The 20,348-nt window shown below is 40.9% G+C and overlaps 1 protein-coding gene across 7 annotated transcripts; it reads right to left on the bottom strand.

Moving 5' to 3' along the window:
* Positions 1 to 2,093: 2,093 nt before the first annotated feature.
* Positions 2,094 to 20,303, bottom strand: GLOD4 (glyoxalase domain containing 4; the record flags this gene model as incomplete). Of its 7 annotated transcripts, none has more annotated exons than XM_084237007.1 (9): positions 2,094 to 2,159; positions 8,428 to 8,514; positions 8,605 to 8,718; positions 8,956 to 9,042; positions 9,796 to 9,932; positions 12,312 to 12,456; positions 17,798 to 17,918; positions 18,473 to 18,522; positions 20,214 to 20,303. In XM_084237007.1, 9 exons carry the CDS (start codon positions 20,301 to 20,303, stop codon positions 2,094 to 2,096), a joined length of 897 nt encoding a protein of 298 aa, XP_084093133.1. The 7 variants fall into 7 exon arrangements, with proteins under 7 accessions (XP_084093133.1, XP_084093135.1, XP_084093136.1 ...); XM_084237009.1 differs by having other exon boundaries at positions 8,428 to 8,460; XM_084237010.1 differs by having other exon boundaries at positions 8,662 to 8,718.
* Positions 20,304 to 20,348: the final 45 nt, after the last annotated feature.

Here is a 20,348-nt window from a genome sequence, read left to right as displayed (position 1 = left end):
ATTGATGCATACAAGAGCTGGGGTACAGGCCAGAGATGCGGGGGGGGGGGGGGTTAGGATTCACCAGAGACAGAGTGGGGAACAGAACAGGCAGACTGACTGAAACACACTGCTGAGGGGAGCAGTTGGTGAGACAGCAGTGGTCTGCTGCACCATGTGGATTGCTCCCTGGCTGGCGGGGATCAAACTCATGCTCTAGTGGCTGCGGATAGCGTCATAGGTTGCATCTTAACCCCTTGCATCACCAGGGAGGCCAAAATTCTGGGTTTCTTAATAAAATGTTAAATGGGTGAAACCAAATGGTTTCAGCATGAAATAATAAACATTGCAACAACAACAACAAAAAACCCCGAAAGGCAATGAGATAAATAAAAGGGAGCTGATATCATGGACCAAAAATGGGCCTCAGGTAGAGAAACAGCATTAACTTCCATCAAGCATACATTTCAGAGGAAAAAATTCTGGCATGTTACAAGTAGATTAAAAGGAATCTAGTATGAAAGTCATTTAGTACTTACATATAAACTATTTTAGTGTAACAAACTTAGAAGGCCACATAGTAGCAACCTAATACACTGGGAAAAGTAGTTTCTTTTCACTAGAACACTATTATAGATAAAAATCAAGAATTACTTAATAATCTACAGTCAAAATGCTCTACCCTAGCTAAGCCCCCACAATGACTTAATCTAATAGAAGATATGAGAATTAACAGTCTAAAGAGACACAGAGAAGATTGATTGTTCAAAATTCATAAAATTTTCCCACGTGCAGAAGAGGAACATACGTAACTTTGCAATATGATTGTTCTGCAATATGATTGCTTCCTTTGACAAATTTAAAGTGAATGAAAGTGCTATAGAGTTGACAAGAATTTTTCCTCTCACTGAAGGTAAGCTCACCTTTAAGATGAGCTGAAACGCATCATGAAATTTCCATATGCTACCCTGTCAGCAAAAGAGAATAGCAGACTGATTTACAAGTAATTTTATAGATGTTATTCCAAAATTGGTATCCTGAGTTAATCCTTTCTAATCTTAGTTTCTTCCCTAAAATGTGAACCTGGTCACCACTTTAAATAATGACTCTTACATACTGGTATAACAGCCTGAATTCAAAAAATTATTATGGGATACACTTAATTCTGTTTCCAGTAGATTAAAATGTATTTGTTCTCTAGAAACAAATAGAAAACTAAAAGAAAACATTAAAAATACTTTTCCTCTCAGATTGGAATGTTTCCTTTCTTTCTAATTCATTTTTTTTTTAAAGATTTATTTATTTATTTATTTATTTATATAAGCACTGGGTACAGTCAGAAGCGTGGGAGGGTGAGAGAGTTTACCAGAGTCAGAGCAAAGAACAGAGCAGGCAGACTCACGAAGTACACTGCTGAGGGGAGCAGCGGGTGGCAGGAGAGGTCTGCGCGCCATGTGGGACCCTCACACGGTGGCTGGGGATTGAACTGGTTGGTGCAGAGGCTGGGGGCAGTTTCGCAACCCAGCGCTCAACTGCTGCGCCACCGGGGAGGCCCTCTAATTCATTTTTAAGAAATCTAACAATCTCTTCTTGTGAAGATTAAAAATATAAAACTAGTTGTTTCTGTAACACAGAGCCTTTTGTCTGTTTTCTCTGGCTACACATTTTAAATCAAGGAATGTGGGGTTTACTGAATCTTTTGGTTTAAAACCAAAAGTTACTTAAAAAATTTTAAATGTCAAGATCTATCAGAGTAAGATATTAGAACAGCATATTACCATCAGGTATTCCATATTACCATCAGCATATCCCATCAGGCAACTGATTTGGGTTTATTTGAACAGCTCTAAAAGAGTCTACATGCTTATCAAAATTCCCTCGTCCCCAACCAAAGGTAATGTCCATCTGGCCCCAGGCTGGAAAATAATTTGTTACTACTTTAAAATATATCAGAGCTTTCAATAATTAAAATACATAAATCTTCATCACTCCAACATCCTTGTCTATATAGGAAACAACCAAGTGTGAGAGTATGTAACATGAATGGACATATCAGGTCTCACAGGGGCTAAACAGGAATCCCAAATACTTGTCCCACATGTCATCGTCTTCAGTTAACCCGAAGCCTTTAGTTTATTGTGTTTAGCAAACCACTCGTCACTTTTATCTGCCGCCATTGCCTATAAATAGAAATGGAATATACATTTAAGATCATAAAAAGAAAGTACTATATCATACTGCATTATCCACAATCAAGAAATTAACATTTAAAGTGTGTTTAGGCACAGCAGATCTCTCCTGACTCTCCTTAGCAGTGCTGCTCCCCTTAGCAGTGTATTTCAATTGATCTGTCTGTTCTGCTCCCCACTCTGTCTCTGGTGAATCCTCTCACCCCCCCCATACCTCTGGCCTGTACCCCAGTTCTTGTATGCATAAATAAATCTTTAAAAAAATAAAAATAAAAAATGAAGCGTGTTTATTCAGCAGAGTTATGTTTAATTTGACAGAGGAAGCCTGTAAGTATTGAGCAGTAATAGCTTGTGGATTCTCTTTCCATAATTAAGGGCAAAGTCTGTGGCTAGTAAGTATGGCTGATTAACTGACAAGAGAACAAGGACCAAGTACAGCAGCCCATGGAGTCTTAGGTAAAACAGGAAGTGTAGCACCTGGGTAGGCTTTTAAGAATCTTTAGACAGATAGACAGGCTCTTTAGTGCTCATGAGACAGTCTTATGATGAGACCAAATGTGAACTGAGATTGGTGGAATGATTCCCTTTTTCTTTGCCTCCTCCCACACCATTCCACTGCTGTATTATTTGGTTAGTGTGGGGACTCTTAATTAGAAAGGAAACCATGTTAATAACTATGTTTTGTCTGACCAGAGTTCTTTAATCCTATCATTCTATGAGACTGAGACCATAAAGAGGGGGTTAGGTCCAGAGCTTAGGTCTCTTAAATTTTTTTGTCCAACACAACCAAGCATATGTTAAATAGCTGTTTTGTTAAGGAAATACATGTATTTATTTAAAAAGCAAGTGTAGAAATGCCCTTAAAAATGCCAGTTTCCTATTTATCCACATTAAAATGAGAGACCTCACACCTATTAAGGCAAAAAAAAAACCCCAAAACCCCACATAAATATGGGGGGGGAATTTAAAAGTGGGTTATTATGTTGGGCTCAGGTGTAAATGTGGTTGTATGTGCAGCAGAGAGACAATCTGAGGCTTTGAAGAATGAGTATACAGAATAGTTGAGAACTCAGATATGGAAACAACTATTGCGCAATGTCTGTCTCCCTCCTTGGGCAGCTGCTATAATAGAACCATGAACAAAGTGATATCAGACTGAAATGAAAAGAGTAACTAACTGATTAAAGACATAGCATGAAAACACTCAACTACCTCATCAGATGTCAACAGATGTCTACATTTGAAAATGAAGAAATAGAAATACATGTTTGTTTTTTTTTTTAAGATTCATTTATTTGGGCCTCCCCAGTGGCGCAGCGGTTGACTGCTGGGTTGCGAAGCAGCCTGTAGCCTCTGCTGCACCGGATTGATCCTTGGCCACCGGGAGAGGGTCCTACATGGTGCGCAGACCTCTCCTGCTGCCCGCTGCTCCCCTCAGCAGTGTACTTCGGTCCATCTGCCTGCTCTGCTCCCCGCTCTGGCTCTGGTGAATTCTCTCACCCTCCCGCGCTTCTGTCTGCACCCAGTGCTTGTATAAATAAATAAATCTTAAAAAAAAAAAAAAAGATTCATTTATTTAAGAACCGGGGTACAGGCCAGATGCGCGGGACAGCCTCTGCAGAGCGGCGCTCAACCGCCTGTGCCACCAGGGAAGGTCCAGAAATACATGTATTTTTTACTTAGAAACAGTGAAGCTGAAACTGGCTGCCCTGGGCAGTGAGACTCAGAGATGGGCAAGATAACACTGCATTGCATTTACATAAAATCTTAATACAATTTTCTTTTAATTTTTTAAATTTTTTTTTTTTAAGATTTATTTATTTTTATACAAGAACTAGGGTACAGGTAGAGGCGTGGGAGGGTAAGAGGATTTACCAGAGACAGAGCAGGGAGCAGAACAGGCAGATGACAGAAATACACTGCTGAGGGGAGCAGCGGGCACAACAGGAGAGGTCTGCTGCGCCATGTGGGAGTCTTGCCAGCCTGGCCAGGATCGAACCCGCACTGCCGAGGCTGTGGACAGCTTCACAGCATGGCGCTCAACCACCTGCGCCACCGGGGAGGCCCAATTTTCTTTTAAATTTTGATGAAAATATAATGTATTTAAAAATCAAAACATATGCACAAAAGTGACTACGGAAAAGTGCAGGAGTTTCTGCCTTTTAAGGGACATGAAATGGCGAGGGCTTGGGGATGGGAGGTAGGAGAAAAACAAACTCTGGTGTGGAGAATCCATGGAAGCATCTGAGTTTTTTTCTTTTTCTTTTTCTTAAAGATTTATTTATACAAGCACTGGGTACAGTCAGAAGCGCAGGAGGGTGAGAGAATCCACCAGAGCCAGAGAGGAGAGCAGAGCAGGCAGACTGACGAAGTACACTGTTGAGGGGAGCAGTGGGTGTCAGGAGAGGTCTGCACGCCATGTGGGACCCTCGCCCGACGGCTGGGGATCAAACCAGTGCTGCCGAGGCTGTGGGCAGTTTCACAACCCAGCGCTCAACTGCTGCGCCACTGGGAAGGCCCAGCATCTGAGTTTTGAAGAATAAGTTGTAAAAAAGGTGAGGAAAAACACCCTTGGGTGGAGGCAAGAAGATAGTTTCCTGGGATTGGTTGGAATGGGGGTAAGTTAAGGAGGAAAGGCAGCAAAGAAGATCACAGAGTAGGAAAAGGCTAAACTCATTATCGCTCTGCCAAAGAGCTTAGAATGTACCTTGAAGGCAATACAGAACTATCGGGAGATTAAACAGTTTTTTAACTTACTGAATTTATGCTTTAGAAAGCTAATGCTGGCAGTATTGACTGGAGAATGGGAAGAGGCTTTTGGAGTCTTAGATGATTAAGGGCCTTTTTAAAAGGAAAGCAGACAGATGAGATTTCAGAATACTCAGCTCTTCATGTCTAATAGCTAATAAGGCTGAGGGGTGAGAAGAAATAATAATCAAAAATGGTATAACTCTAGAAGTATTCACACAAAAAGCATAGAAAGTATTAAAAACAATGGTTCTGAGAATTCTAGTTGAAATAACTGGGATAGCAGATAGACAGTGCTGTTCAGGGAGGGAGCATAGCATAGAGGATGAAAAAAAGTTTCAAAGCCTGAAAGATCTCCATTCAAGTCTTCAATATCATCAGTTATCAGGGAAATGCAAATTAAAACTATAATGAGAAACTATTTTATATATACTAGAATATTTAACCTCACCCTCATGCCAACACAAATGTTGGTGAGGATGCAAAGCAGCTGCATCTCTCAGGTACATACATGGCTGGTAGGGGTATAAGATGGTTGAATGACTGGATAATTGCTTCACAGTTTCTTATAAGTAAAAACAATTCCGCTCCTAGGTATTTACCCAAGAGAAAAGAAACATATGTTCACATGACAACATTCCTAACAGTCTTCCTTTAATCAATAAAAATCTGGAAACAACTCTAATATCCACCATTGGCAGAACGGATAAACAAAAAGTTAAATCCATAAAACTGGAGAGCACTAGGTAATTTAAAAACAAAAACAAAACCCAACACACTTTAATAGCTGCAATTTCAAGCAGGAATCTCAAAAATACGATGTTGAGGTCCTCCCTGGTGGCACAGGGTTTGTTAAAGTCTCAGCGCTATCAAGCTATCACCAGCCACTGCAGCATGAGTTCAATCCCCTGTGTCAGAAAGGGAGCTGACCCACATGGTGCAAGAGACCTCTCCTGTCTCATCTGCTGCTCCCCTCAGCAGTGTATCTCAGTAGATACACCTGTTCTGCTTCCTACTCTGTCTCTGGTGAATCCACTTACCCCCTGCACCTCTGGCCTACACCTCAGTTCTTGTATGCATAAATAAATACAATCAATCTTAAAAAAGGAACCAAAGTATATCTACTATATGATTCCATTTATAGGAACTACAAGGAATGACAAAATTACATTCCATGACAAAATTAGAACAGGAGTTTCCTCTGGGAGGTGGGAGTAGAGACTAACTGGAAGTGGACATGAGAGAACTTTCTGCAACAATGAAGACATTCTATATTTTGAGTACTGGTTGTACGAATGAGTACATATAACTGCCAAACTCATCAAATTCAACACTGAATTTCTGTGTATTCTATTTATATTTCTACCTCAATAACAACAAAAATTACTTGTTTAGAGCTCGGGGAAGACTAGGAATTAGAGATGAGAAAATCAGAGGATGGTTGATGGCTGAAGCTCAAAACAGAGGTAGCCAGAAGAGCAGGTAACTTCTATGCAGAGACAAAAACAATGTAGAATAGAAATAAAAGTCAGTCAAAATGAGAACATGGGTAAAAAACATTTCAGGATCAGATACAGAAAGAGGTACTTTTAAGTAAGGAGACACTGTCAAAGAAAAATATGAACATGGCAGGATCTCTAACACTAAAGGAAAAGAGGGCTCAAAAGAGAAGGAAGTTTGGGCCTCCCCGGTGGTGCAGCAGTTGAGCGCTGGGTTGCAAAGCTGCCCGAAGCCTCTGCAGCAACGGTTCGATCCCCGGCTGCTCCCCGGCCACCGGAGGAGGGTCCCGCATGGCACACAGACCTCTCCTGCCGCCCGCTGCTCCCCTCAGCAGTGTACTTCGGTCCTTCTGCCTGCTCTGCTCCCCACTCTGGCTCTGGTGAATTCGCTCACCCTCCCGCGCTTCTGACTGTACCCAGTGCTTGTATAAACAAACAAACAAACAAACAAATAAATAAATAAATCTTTAAAAAAAAGAGAGAAGGAAGTTAGACAGTGATATGAAAGAACAAGAAAAATCTAGCAAATTTGTCAATGAAGAGGCTGTGAAACTCTATTTTCCTTCATGGTAAAATTTGTAAATACTAATTTTTCCTACACATTTCCAGCTATAATTCACAGGTAGATAATCTTATTTTCTCAAAATCTTACATAAGGAAATTGAAATTCAGAGAATTTAAGAAAATTGCTTAAGGCATCACCCAGTTATGAAGGAACAAAACCAGGATAGATTGAGTCACTCCTTTAATCATTCAACAAAGTAATCAATTAGTGCCCTTTCCACACCAGGAATGTGCCAGTTGGATACAATGAACAATTGCTTTTGAAGCTAGTGAAAGATTGAGTTTGATAAGGACAGAAAAATAGTTGCTGGAGGACCTCCCTGGTAGCCTAGGGGTTAAGTCTCAACACTAGCACCACTAAGGCCTGAGTTCAATCTCCAGTTAGGGAGCTAACCCACATATGGCTCTGCAGACCTCTTCTGTCTCACCTGCTGCTCCCCTCAGCAGTGTATTTCAGTAAATCTGCCTGTTCTGTTCCCTACTCTGTCTCTGGTGAATCCTCTCACTCCCTGCACCTCTGGCCTACACACCAGTTCTCCTATGCAAAAATTAAGAAAAATAAAAAAAATAAGTGGCTGCTGGTTGTGGCAAAATGATGTCATGATGTGATGTCACTGCAAGCATTTCACTGAGTGACAGGAGCTATGCAGAACAGACTGAGTATGAACAGGAGGTAAGAAGTAGAAAACTGTGTGGGCAGGTTTTTTTAAAAAAAAAAAACAAATCTGGATATAAGCAAAACCCGAGAAGAGGTGTGGGCAAATAAAAGATTTTTAAAATATGGGAGACAGCAGAGTTTGTTTGTATGCTGGTTAGAACAATTTACTAAAAGAGAATGATGCCGGAAAACAGAGAAAGAAATGACCAATAGAGTTAAAGGAAGGGGCCTCCCCGGTGGCGCAGCAGTTGAGCGCTGAGTTGCGAAGCTGCCCGCAGCCTCTGCAGTGCCAGTTCAATCCCTGGCCGCCGGGCAAGAGTCCCACATGGCATGCAGACCTCTCCTGCCGCCCGTTGCTCCCCTCAGCAGTGTACCTCAGTCTTTCTGCCTGTTCTGCTCCCTGCTCTGGCTCTGGTGAATTCTCTCACCCTCCTGCGCTTCTGACTATACCTAGTGCTTGTATAAATAAATAAATAAATCTTAAAAAAAAAAAAAAAAAGTTAAGGAAGACCAGGGTTATATCTTGGCATTATTCACTGAGCAGAATAATGAAGGATATAGTAGCAGTGATTCCTCAAGGCAGCCTAAGTTAACAGGAAAATACAAATGCTGCACCCAGATAAGGGTCATGTATAATAGATGGCAATGAAGACAAAAGTCTCTGGCTCAAAAGCTACCCCAATAACAAAAGGACATAGTTCTGATATTAAGAAATGTTGTGTGGCCCTTCCACAAACACACTTAATCTCCCTTGGGCCTATACAGATATAAATTCAGAAATAAGACTCACGTCATCTAGCAATTTGCTTCCCTCTGGATCCATCTTAGAAAGTTCTCGAAATGCTTCATCTCCCACAAAGCAAATTTCATGTCCATCCTGTATCAAAAAAGAGAAAAGAAATTTGGGGAAAAGATACCTAAGGAAAAAAACCCTGGTGCAGCCTGTCTCCTCCTGAGTAATACTTACAGGGTCAGCCAGAATGACTACTTGGACTGTTGCTTTTCCTGGGGTATCCAGACTCACCAGGGGAGTCAGAATCTTCTGGTTCTCCCTTTTCATCAAGTCTTCTAAGTCTGGCAACTTGAGGAAAACAAAAAGACAAAGTGAACAATGGGTCACACAGGACTATCAGATCAACCAGAAAGAACTTGGGCACCATTTATTTAATTTTATTATCTTAGCTGCTTTTGAGGCAACTGTTGAACTTGATACAAAGCCACAATCAGAATGAATGTAAAGAAGGGAGTGCCACGATTCTTAGCTGGTTGAACTAGCTAGTCACAGAATTTAAACAAAAGATTCGGCAACAAATTCTACCTCTTTTTGGGGGCAAGAAAAAGCAATTCTTCCAAAAGCTGCTGCATGGTCAACTGCACTCTTGATGCCCTGTAGCTCCAGTTTACACTGAAAAGAAATAAAGTAGGTTTATTTTTTGGGGAACAAGCTATGTAGCCAATAAAAAAGCTGCAAAGAGTACTAAAGAAATAAAGCAAAATCTAAGTCTCTTTCCTACCCTCACCCAGCAGTTTCCTCTGTTTCCTTCTAGACACATGGCATGCACACATCTTTTTTTTTTAAACTCAAATTCTGACATAATTTATTCATTATTCTGCCCTTGCCTTCTCCAATCAATGTTATCATACCAGCACATAAAGACCTGCCTCATTTTTTTCTTAGTTGTACATTATTCTGCTGTATAGATGAGCCATAAATTATTCAACTATTCTTGTAATCCATAGGCCATTTGGGTGATTTCTTATATTTTGCAATCATAAACAATGACACAGTAGATAACCTTGGGCATACTTTTTCATGCATGTCTGATCAGTACATCCATAAAATAAATTTCTAGGACTAGACTGCTAGGTCAAAGTACAAGGATTCAATAATGATCATATTCTAGGTTATTCTTTTTAGAAGATGAAAATCATTATAGTGTTAAATCTCTCTTGTGACTCAGCAATTCCACTTGAGGATATGTCCTCAAATATAAACAAAGGTAGTATCTGAGTGGTGAGGTTATCAGAAATTTTTATTCCCTTCTTTTGTTTATCTGTATAAATACTGAATCACCGTGAAGAAACTATGGGATAACCCTCACATTAGCCTCATTTATAAAACAAACTTAACAGGTTATTTCTATCCAAGATCACTCACTTGGTTATCAGCATAGCCCAACAAAGCCCTTTGCTTCTCTTCATCTTTTTCATAAATTTTCATTCCCAGTAGATTAGACCAGTAGTTCAAGGACTTCTGAAGATCAGACACTGCTAGAGTTACTTTTAATACAGGATCTGTAGGGTCATAAAACAACAGGATGGACAGGACAGAATAGAAAGACCAAAATAGACCAAAATATATGTAAAAATTTATAAGAAAGGGATTTTAAATTAGTAAGAAAGGGCACATTATAAAATAAATGACATGGGCCTCCCCTGGTGGCACAGCGGTTGAGCGCTGGGCTGCGAAGCTGCCTGCAGCCTCTGCAGCGCCAGTTTGATCCCTGGCCACTGGCGAGGGTCCCACAAGGCGCGACAGACCTCTCCTGCCTTGCCCGCTGCTCCCCTCAGCAGTGTATTTCGTCAGTCTGCCTGTTCTGTTCCCTGCTCTGGCTCTGGTGAATTCTCTCACCCTCCACACTTCTGACTGTACCCAGTGCTTGTATAAATAAATAAATAAATCTTTAAAAAAATAAATAAATAAAATAAATGACACTAAGAAACTGGCTGACCATTTGGTGGTAAAAAGTTTCACCTTTAAAAGAAATGGCAAAAATACATTCCTGATGGGTTAAAGGATTAAGTTTAAAGAATGAAATTTACCACGGAAATACTAGAAATAGGTGATTATTTATACAATTTTTGGGGTGGAAAAAGATGTTTTTTAAACCCGAGACCAAAGATAGAAACACTATGAAGGAAAAAATTTGCTAGACTAATTATACAAAAGGAAAATTAAACAACTAAAAAAAGAATTACCATCAAAATTAAAGTATTAAATGTGTTTTTCCAACACATGTTTAAAAGTCCTTAATATTTAAATCACCTTTAAACATGAATTGGAAAAAGATGAACAGCCTTGAAAAACAGGCAAAGGGTTCAAAGCAGTAATCCACAAGAGGAGGAACTAGTCAATGAACACCAGGAAAAAAAAACACCAGGAAAAAAAAAATCCACAAGAGGAGGAACTAGTCAATGAACACCAGGAAAAAAAAACACCAGGAAAAATTTGTGAGCCAACCTCACAAATAATCAAATGTTTGTGCCTACCCTGGGATGTAAAAAAAAATATTAAAGTTAAAAAAGAAAGTAAAAAGAGGATTCAAATAGGGGCCTCCCTGGTGGTACAAGGTGTTAAGATGCAGCACTATGAAGCAATTTGCAGCTACTATAGTATGAGTTCAATCCCCAGCCCAGGAGATGATCCACGAGGCACAGCAGACCTCTCCTGTCTCGCCTACTGCTCCCCTCAGCAGTGTATTTCAGTCAATTGACCTGTTCTGCCACCCACTCTCTCTGGTGACTCCTCTCACCCCCTGGCACCTCTGGCCTGTACCCCAGTTCTTAGATGCATAAATAAATCTTAAAAAAAAAAAAAGAGGATTCAAATAAAACATCTCATTATCTAATTGGCAAATAATTTTAAAGTTTTCAATGTTAATTGTGATAGTGGGAGGGTCACAATAAAACAACACTAGTAAAGTATAAATTAGTACATTTCTGGGCAACAATGTATCAAGTCTCAAATGTATACTTTCTAAAAGAGCAATCCCATTTTCAGCAATTAAAGAAGTAATGGTGGATGATAAAGCTTTTCAATCACAAATACATACAACACAGTGTAGCTCATAACAATGAAAACAATAGGAACAACATAAATATCCAACAATAGGGCACTGTTCATCTTCCTACAATGTATAACAACGCAGTATTTCAAGTATTAAAACATTATTAAGACCAGGGGAAAAAGTGGCCTCCCTGGTGGCATAGGGGTTAAAATCTCAGTGCTATCAAACTATCGCCAACCACTGCAGTACGAGTTCAATCCGGCCAGGGGGCTCACCCACATGGCGCAGCAAACCTCTCCTGTGTGGCCACTGCCCCCCTCAGCAGTGTATTTCAGTAGTTCTGCCTGTTCTGCTCTCCACTGTTTCTGGTGAAAACCCTCACTCCCTGCACCGCTGGCCTGTACCCCAGATGAAAATGTGGGACCATGTATCCCCATAGTTACTGGCAGTGACCCCCACAACCACAAGAGGAACTGGTTCTAGAAGTGGATCCCTGTAGACCAGAGAATGCAGACAGGAAATCTGGGTTCTTGATGCCATTACTGAACTGCTGAATAAATGACTTTCAAATTTTTCCTACTTGTGGAACGCTTATTCTATGAGTTAAACATTTTCCTGTGGTTCAAGCTAGCTTGAGTTGGGTTTTCTGTTATTTGCAACTGAAAGTATCCTAAATAGATATATTACCAGTAGAACAGAAGCAATTTCCATCTCCACAGTTATGAGCTAAAGCTCTAACACAAGATTATAATTTCTAGAGAACAAATAACACTGGCTTGGAAAAGAATGTCATGTCAATATAGAAAGATTCCACAGGAGAAAGAAATCCAGCTTCCATCAAAGATGCTGTTAGACAGCAGGCTTTTATTAGTCAAGGCATAATTACCTGACTGAGGTGAACTGCAGTTCTGTAAATAGAACTTATATCCTCCTGGGGCCTCAGTTTCAAAAACACCTTCTGCAACTTCACTGAGTGGCCACTCCAGCTTTCTGGCATTGCTGACAGCCTGGCTAGAAGCGAGCGTGATACCCTATGACGAACAATACAACCCAAGTGTATAATTACAACAGATCTTTTGCAGAACAAGGTAATGAAGCAAAACCCAATTGCTTTTAGGTTAAATAACCTAAGATTTAATTGGCATTCAAAGTTATCTTCTGGTGATTTTAAGTAGGTTTTGAGTGTTTCCTCCTATGAAGATTTTGACTTTTATGATTATGACAGGAATTCAAAGTTTTGCAGTTTGCTTCATTTATACTGAAGACAATTTCTCTTTAGTTTCTAAGATTTAGTCAGAGAAAATCTTGATCTTACCTTGGCTTTGGCAGCTACCTTTGTTTTTTTTAATGTTTTATTTTTGCATTTTTAAGAGGAAAAAAAGGTAAACAAATCAGCAAGGCAATCTTTACATTCATTTAGTCAATGTTTATGTATGTGACCAGTCTCCTTTCTAGCTTGGATTATTCTAACATCCTCTCTTTGTCTTCAGTTCTATCAATCAATGTTTAAGAGATATTTCTAGGGGCCTCCCTGGTGGCGCAAGGGGTTAAGCACTACACTATGAAGCAATCTGCAGCCTCTGCAGCATGAGTTCAATCCCTGGCCGGCCAGGGAGCAACTCACATGGCGAGGCAGACCTCTCCTATCTCTCCCACTGCTCCCCTCAGCAGTGTATGTCCGTCGTCTGCCTGTTCTGCTCCCTGCTCTGTCTCTGGTGAATCCTCTCACACCCCGTATCTCTGGCCTACACCCCATATCTCTGGCCTGTACCCCAGCTCTTGTATGCATACATAAATAAATCTTTAAAAAAAGAGAGAGATTTTTAGTACTAGAAATATATATATTTTTAAGGTTTATTTATTTTTATACAAGAGCTGGGTACAGGCCAGAAGCGCCGGAGGGTTAGAGGATTCACCAGACACAGAGCGGGGAGCATAACAGGCAGATGACCGAAATACACTGCTGAGGGGAGCAGTGGGCACGACAGGAGAGGTCTGCCACGCCATGTGGGAATCTCCGTAGCCGGGAATCGAATCTCCACTGCAGAGGCTTCGGACAGCTTCACAGCACTGCGCTCAACCCACTGTGCCCCACTGGGGAGGCCCTCTAGTACTAGAAATATTAAGAATAAAAAGGGCAGCCTATAAAAAGGCACATCAATCAGACTATCAGCAGACTTTTCAATAGAAGCATTACAAGCATGAAAGGACTGGAAAGAGGTATTCCAAGCACTCAAAGAAAAAGATTGACAGCCCAGAATCCTTGATCCAGAAAGATTAACAACCAAGACAGAAAGATGAGTAAGGGGCTTCAGTGAAAAGCAAAAACTAAAAGAATTTATCAACACCAAGTAGCATATGAGTGAAATCCTAAAGGGATTATTACAAAGTAACAGAATAATGAATACTGAGGCAAAATAACCACCTAAATTACTTAACATGGAGAAGGAAGCGATGGAGGAGAGGAACAATGTGGTCCATCCGAACCAGTCAGAAACCAGACCCTCCAACAGGTCACATAACTAAGCCATCATATGCTAACTTCAGTAAAACCTACAAACCAAAAAAATGATAAAAGTAACATCTTACATGACAGAAATAGAACCTAAACAAAACATAATAGGAAGCCCTTAAAGTAAAATAAAGATAAACCAAACCAAAACCAAAAACATAACAAAAGATCTCAATAATCACCTTAAATGTCAAGTGGCTTAAACTCTTAAACTCACCATTCAAAAGTTGCAGTCGGGGCTCCCTGGTGGCATAGGGGTTAAGTCTCAGGGCTATTACTGCTACCACCTGAGGCTACTGCCCGAATTCAATCCCCAGCCAGAGAGCTAACCCATCACAGATGGTGTAACAGACCTCACCTGTCTTGCCTGGTGCTTCCTCAGCAGCGTATTTCAGTAGAATCAATCGCCTGTTCTGCTCCCCATTCTGTCTCTGGTGAATCCTCTCACCACTCCCCACCTCTGGCCCTCACCCCAATCCTTGTATGAATAAATAAATAGGGCCTCCACGGTGGCGCAGCGGGTTGAGCGCAGCTCTGTGAAGCTGTCTGAGGCCTCTGCAGCGTGAGTTCGATTCCCAGCAGGCCAGGGAGATTCCCACATGGCAGGGTGGACCTCTCCTGTCTTGCCCGCTGCTTCCCTCAGCAGTGTTTTCGGTCGTCTGCCTGTTCTCCCCACTCTGTCTCTGGTGAATCCTCTCACCCTCCCGTGCCTCTGGCCTATACCCCAGCTCTTGTACAAAAATAAATAAATCTTTAAAATAAATAAATATATTTTTTAAAAGTTGCAGAGTGGTTAAATGGGGAGAGAAAAGGACAAGGGGACGCAAGGAACAGTAGTGGGGGAGAAGAAAAAATGAAAGAGTTCTAACTTCTTTTTTTAGTCTGTCTAATCATAGTTTTGGTCCCTTTTAAAAAATTAAGTTGTTAATCCTTCCCTTTTTAATGTACAGGAGTTTTTTTTGTAAATGGGAATTCTTTTTAACTGGCTTTTTTTTGTTCTGTGAATTGAAGAATATGGAAGGATACTGTTCATCGGGGGCTAGTTTACTACCAAAATCTCTCAGAAGACCCACAATAGAGCAGTCAAGCGGTTCTCCACCACCTACATGGCCTCAGGCACCTGTAGTCCGAACCAATCAACATTTGGCATTAGCCGATTAAATTTTCATGGCAACAAGATGGTTTTGTTCTTTTTCTCCCTGATTTAAATTTGAAAAGATTAAAAAAAAACAACAACCCCACACAAAGAAACTCTTATATATGCTCAGCCACCAAATCCTATCAACGCCAACTCCTGAACACCTCAAATCCATCTACTTCTCTCCATCTCCCACTACCCGGGCATCAGTTAAGGAGCTGCTACTCACTGTTTCATCCTTTGAGGCACTTTCCTCCCTTTCTTTTTTTTTTTTAAATGTTTTTTTTTGCATGTTTTTATTTATTTATTTGTTTGTTTGTTTTGTTTATACATGCACTGGGTACAGTCAGAAGCGCGGGAGGGTGAGAGAATTCACCAGAGCCAGAGCGGGGAGCAGAGCAGGCAGAAGGACCGAAGTACACTGCTGAGGGGAGGCCCCACTTTCCTCCCTTTCAACCCAGTCTCCATGCTCTAGCCAGATGGATTTTTGGCATTCCCCTGCCTAGAACTGAAAATGGCTTCACTCCGCTTTTAGAACAGTTTGAAAATACTCACATTGTTGCAGAAATAAATTCTAGCCTTTTACCCAGGCAGCGGAAAAACAAGCAGTACTTCAGGAATGGTGAGTTCAGGAGAAGCTTTATTACTCATGCATGAGGTCTCAGACCTGGGCAGTCCCATAGGGTCTGAGCACCAGCTTAGAGATAAAGGGTCTCTTTGATACATAACCATCTTACATTGATAACATCAGTCAGTGATCACAAAAGTTCTTGACAAAAGGGGAAAATTGCAGATATCCCAGGATGGCCCGGGAGATTAACCAGCCTGGCCAGTTGGAGATCAATCAGCCTGGCTGGTGGTCCCATGTTAGAATGCCACCTCCTTTAGATATGCTTATTAGGGAAGCAAACTTTTTATTTACAATTGCATTGGATTATTTACTACACCAGGCCTAAGACCCGTTAGTAGGAAACAGAAAAGATTTATTTGCTTAGCAGTTCCTTTTCAATATGATGTGGTCCCAGTTTACTTCTCCAACCAGACTGCTACTCAGTAATCTTGAGTGCCATGCTATCTCTCATCTCCAGACCTGTGCACAGTGTACATGCTGAGAACCCTCGTTTCACCCCTGCCCGTCCCACAAGCCCTCTCACTTGGCTCAGATGTCACTATGGGAAGCTCTCCATGAACTCTCACCTCTCTGGGAATAGGTTGGGAATTCCTTCTATGTGTTTCCATATCCCCCTGTTTTTAGCCCAATCTTAGTACTTAGCATATGTATTCTCACCATCTCTTTGCTTATTGTCTCTACCAGACAGGCTCTTTAGACAAGGAACACACTTCACTAATATATTTGTAGGTCCTGACAAAACCCAAATTTGTTAAATATCTGCTAAATTTATAAATTAGTGAGAGACATTAATAGTAAGAAAAACAGGGCTTCCCCTAGTGGCAAAGGCGGTTGAGTGCAGCACTGTGAAGCTGTCAGCAGCCTCTGCAGCACTGGTTTGATCCTGCCCGGCCAGCCAGCGAGGGTCCCACATGGCACGATAAACCTCACCGGTCACGCCCGCAGCTCCCCTCAGCAGTGTATTTCATCAGTCTGCCTATTCTGTTTCCCACTCTGTCTCTGGTGAATCCTCTCACCCTCCCATGCATCTGGCCTGTACCCAGTTCTTGTATAAATAAATAAATCTTTAAAAAAAAAAAAGAGTAAGAAAAAAAAATTTTTTTTTGGTTTTTGCTAAATATGAACAGTCCTCTCCACTTATAAAACACTTTTATACATATAGGCTTCTTACAAAAACTACCATTTAACATTGATATTTTGAGTTAACAAGAACAGCAAGATCAAATGACTCAAATAACATCCAGGAGCAGGATCAGAGTAGAAATTAGTTATGCCTATCTTACTATGTATTTGGGCCCAGAGATATTATATCTATCACAAAGCTAAGTGGTAGATATATTATAACAGGCGCACAATACCTTGAATTCTTGAATGAATGCAATGTATGCCATGTCTTCTTTTTACCCTTAGAGCCTCAGATTTTTCACTGGTTTTAATAGGGTAGGTCAAAGACAAGCATTCATTAGAAAATATGTCTCTGAGCGCAATCAGCACCTGACCAGCCTAATCACTCTGGCCCTCCTGCCTGTTAAGATTCAGCCATTCTGGGCCTCCCTGGTGGCACAAGGGGTTAGGTTTCAGCACTATGAAGCTATCAGCAACCACTGTAGCAGGAATTCCATTCCCGGTCAGGGAGCCAACACACATGGTACAGCAGACCTCTCCTGTCTTGCCCACTGCTCCCCTCAGCAGTGTCTCTGCTGAATCCTCTCATCCCCTTCCCCCCCACCCCACCCCCGCCACACACCCTTCAACTACAACCCAGCTCTTGTATGAATAAATAGATAAATCTTTAACAAAAGAGAAATATTCGGTCATTCCATTGAAGGGCTCTTGTTTCCTTCACAGTTGACTCTAAGACCTGAGGTTGATTCCTAAAAACTGGGAGAACACATTTCTTCTTGTAGCCAGCTCTGAGACAGGGATGCCCAAGTAGTTTTTTGTTTTTGTTAAATCTGTAACATTATATAACATTATAAAACTAAGCAGAACCCAAAAGTCATCAATTCAGCAGTTATCATAGCTAAAGCTCTATCAGTAATTTCAATAAAGGTACATCTAAAAATTTGCTAGAACAAAAATGGTATTTACCATGAAGTCATTGCCAAGCTTGTACTCTCCAATGCCATAATTATAAGTCAGTTCTGCAACAAAATGATCATCCTCAGGTCCAAATCCCACCATTGTTTTACTCCACTTCCCATCATAAGGTCTAGAAATGAAAGTAAATGAACCCAGTGACCAAAGAGAATTTGCTTCAGGCCATCCCCCCAAACTACTGGGCACAGAGAGGTAGGTAGTCCCTCTGGTCCTCTAAGTCCCCAAAAGGATGAGATGATCTCAGATGGGGTGCTAAGGATGGCTGTGGACAGTGTTTGTGGGCCCCATTACCAAAGGCTCCAAAGACCATCTGTTTGGAACTTACTTGGAGGAAAGGTTCACTTTCCTTTAAAGCAGGAAACAGAATCCTACATAATTCTCCAATCTGATTTTAATTTTTCTTTTTCTCTTTTGACTTTCCATCTAGAAGCATGCAATTCCCATCAAACCTTGGGATTTTTCAGTTTGTTGTGGCTACTAAGCTAAAGAAATATTTGATAAGACATTGCCTCATCCAAAGCATATACTAATTTGTTTTCCTGAAGTTGTCCCCCTGCCCCCAATTTAATGCCTCCTTAATTTATTCCACTGTCTTCCATTCACTTTGAGAAAATGCCTTCTGTTGTTCAGAGCCTAAAGGAGATTTTAAGAAACAAGGCATCATACCCATTACAGGCAGCTTTGCAGCCTTCTTCAAATTCCTCATGCCGTAGAATCTGGTAAGGAAATTAGAATAAATTGTAAAGTTTTAATAGTACTGAACACAGCATATTTAGCACAACCCAAAATAAATACATTATCATTTATAAGATTTACTGGTTAAACAAACAAAAGAAAATGAGTTTTATATCTTTCCCAGGCTAGCAATAGTAGAGATAAGGAAGAACAGCTGACATTAGGGTCAGGGAACTAGGGTCACAAAGTTGTGATAACTATTTAGATTGGGAAGCAGAGCTGTGTAGCAGGAAAAGTGTGGCCTTCAGTAATAGAGATGTCTGACTTGGAATTTTAGTTGTCCTTCAGTAATTGTGTTTCTGAGAAATTGCTTAGGATCATCTAACATGCTATGAAAATAGGTGATTTAGTAAAGCGTCCGACACAGAACCTAGTATACAGTAGGCTCTCGGTGTCTTAGTTTCTGTTTTTCTTTTTGATTCCCACTATTACTGTTCCAGTTCAACCTCCCACCAATTCTCCAGAGACTATTAAAAAAAAGTTTTTATTAAATCTCCTTCCTTAATAACACCATAAAACTATGTCCTTAAAGCACAATTCTAATCACATCACTGCCTTGTTTAAAAGCATAAGAGGATTCTTATGCTTGCTTACTTATTGTGGCATAAAGTCCAAATCCCTTAGTACTCAATGTACTATCAGAAGCAATATCTTCAATCCAACCTACTGGTCCTAATGTTCCATATCTTCTCAACTTCAAGTAATCTATGCTAAAGGAACATAAAACTAGTAGTGTTTCTTAAACATACATTATTTTGCATTGGCTATTTAGTTTTTCTAGCATTTTCCTCCCTCTAATCTTGGTCTTTGGAAATACTATCTTTAGAAGTCAACTCAAATGAGGTTTTCTGCTATAACTTATCAAATTTCAACTTCCAACGTACAAATTCAATCCCACCTCCATGGGCTTTAACTGAGGACAGATACGAGGGTTATTTTCCTCTTTGTCCCCAAAACTCAATACAGTACTGTGAAATATGGCCCATATTTTTTATTTCAAGTAACTTCTTTTGCACACCACGTCTCCTGCACTGTCTCTAAACTTAACTCTTGCACCTCTAAAGCCCTTGCTTAGTAGGAGCTACCCAATAGCTTCAACCTGGGTTTGCCACCCAGGTGACCCCTGCAGAATCACACAGCTGCTCAGGGCTGGAGAGAGGCTGCTTCCTGGTGTGGGCGCGGTAAACTGCTGACCTCAAATTTAGTCTGAATTGTAGAGAAGAGAGTCGGAGCATTAAACCAAGAGCGAGTTAGTATCCAAAAGAGACTGTACAAACCAACCCTGTCAGAAGCGGAACATTGAATAAACCAATTAACTAAACTGAAAGGCTCCAAACCAGGAATCTGAGTTATTGCTAATTGGACGAGTATTCATAACTTCTTGTTTACTATCCTTAAGCTAAATGTAAACTCCCCAAGGTTAGGAGTCCAATAAATATTTCTGAAAGAATTTAAATGAATGGGCACACAGTGACAACTAATAAGGCTATGCAACTCAAAGATCGACTCAAAACGCTTCCTGAAGCTGAAAATCTTAGTGTCGGGGACTAGAGTCGGACACTCAGGTTCCGACTGAGATTACGACACACCTCACTTCTCCCCTTCCTCGGCAGCTGCGGCTCAGCAGCCCACGCCTCCCTCGGGCGCCAGTCCCTGTCGGCCCCGCAAGCACCTTCATTCCCAGGATATCACGGTAGAAACGTGCGGTCTGGAAGCGGTTTCCCACTTTGAAGACGAAGTGTAGAGCTCGGCGAGCAGCCATGACCACCATGATGCACACCACTCACCAGTGCAGCGCCACCCAACA

The sequence above is a fragment of the Talpa europaea genome (genome assembly GCF_964194135.1).
Source record: "Talpa europaea genome assembly, chromosome: 7".
In the NCBI taxonomy this organism is placed as follows: Eukaryota; Metazoa; Chordata; class Mammalia; order Eulipotyphla; family Talpidae; genus Talpa; species Talpa europaea.
The sequence above is the reverse complement of the archived record's forward strand: the minus strand, read 5'-3'. Positions and strand labels throughout refer to the sequence as shown.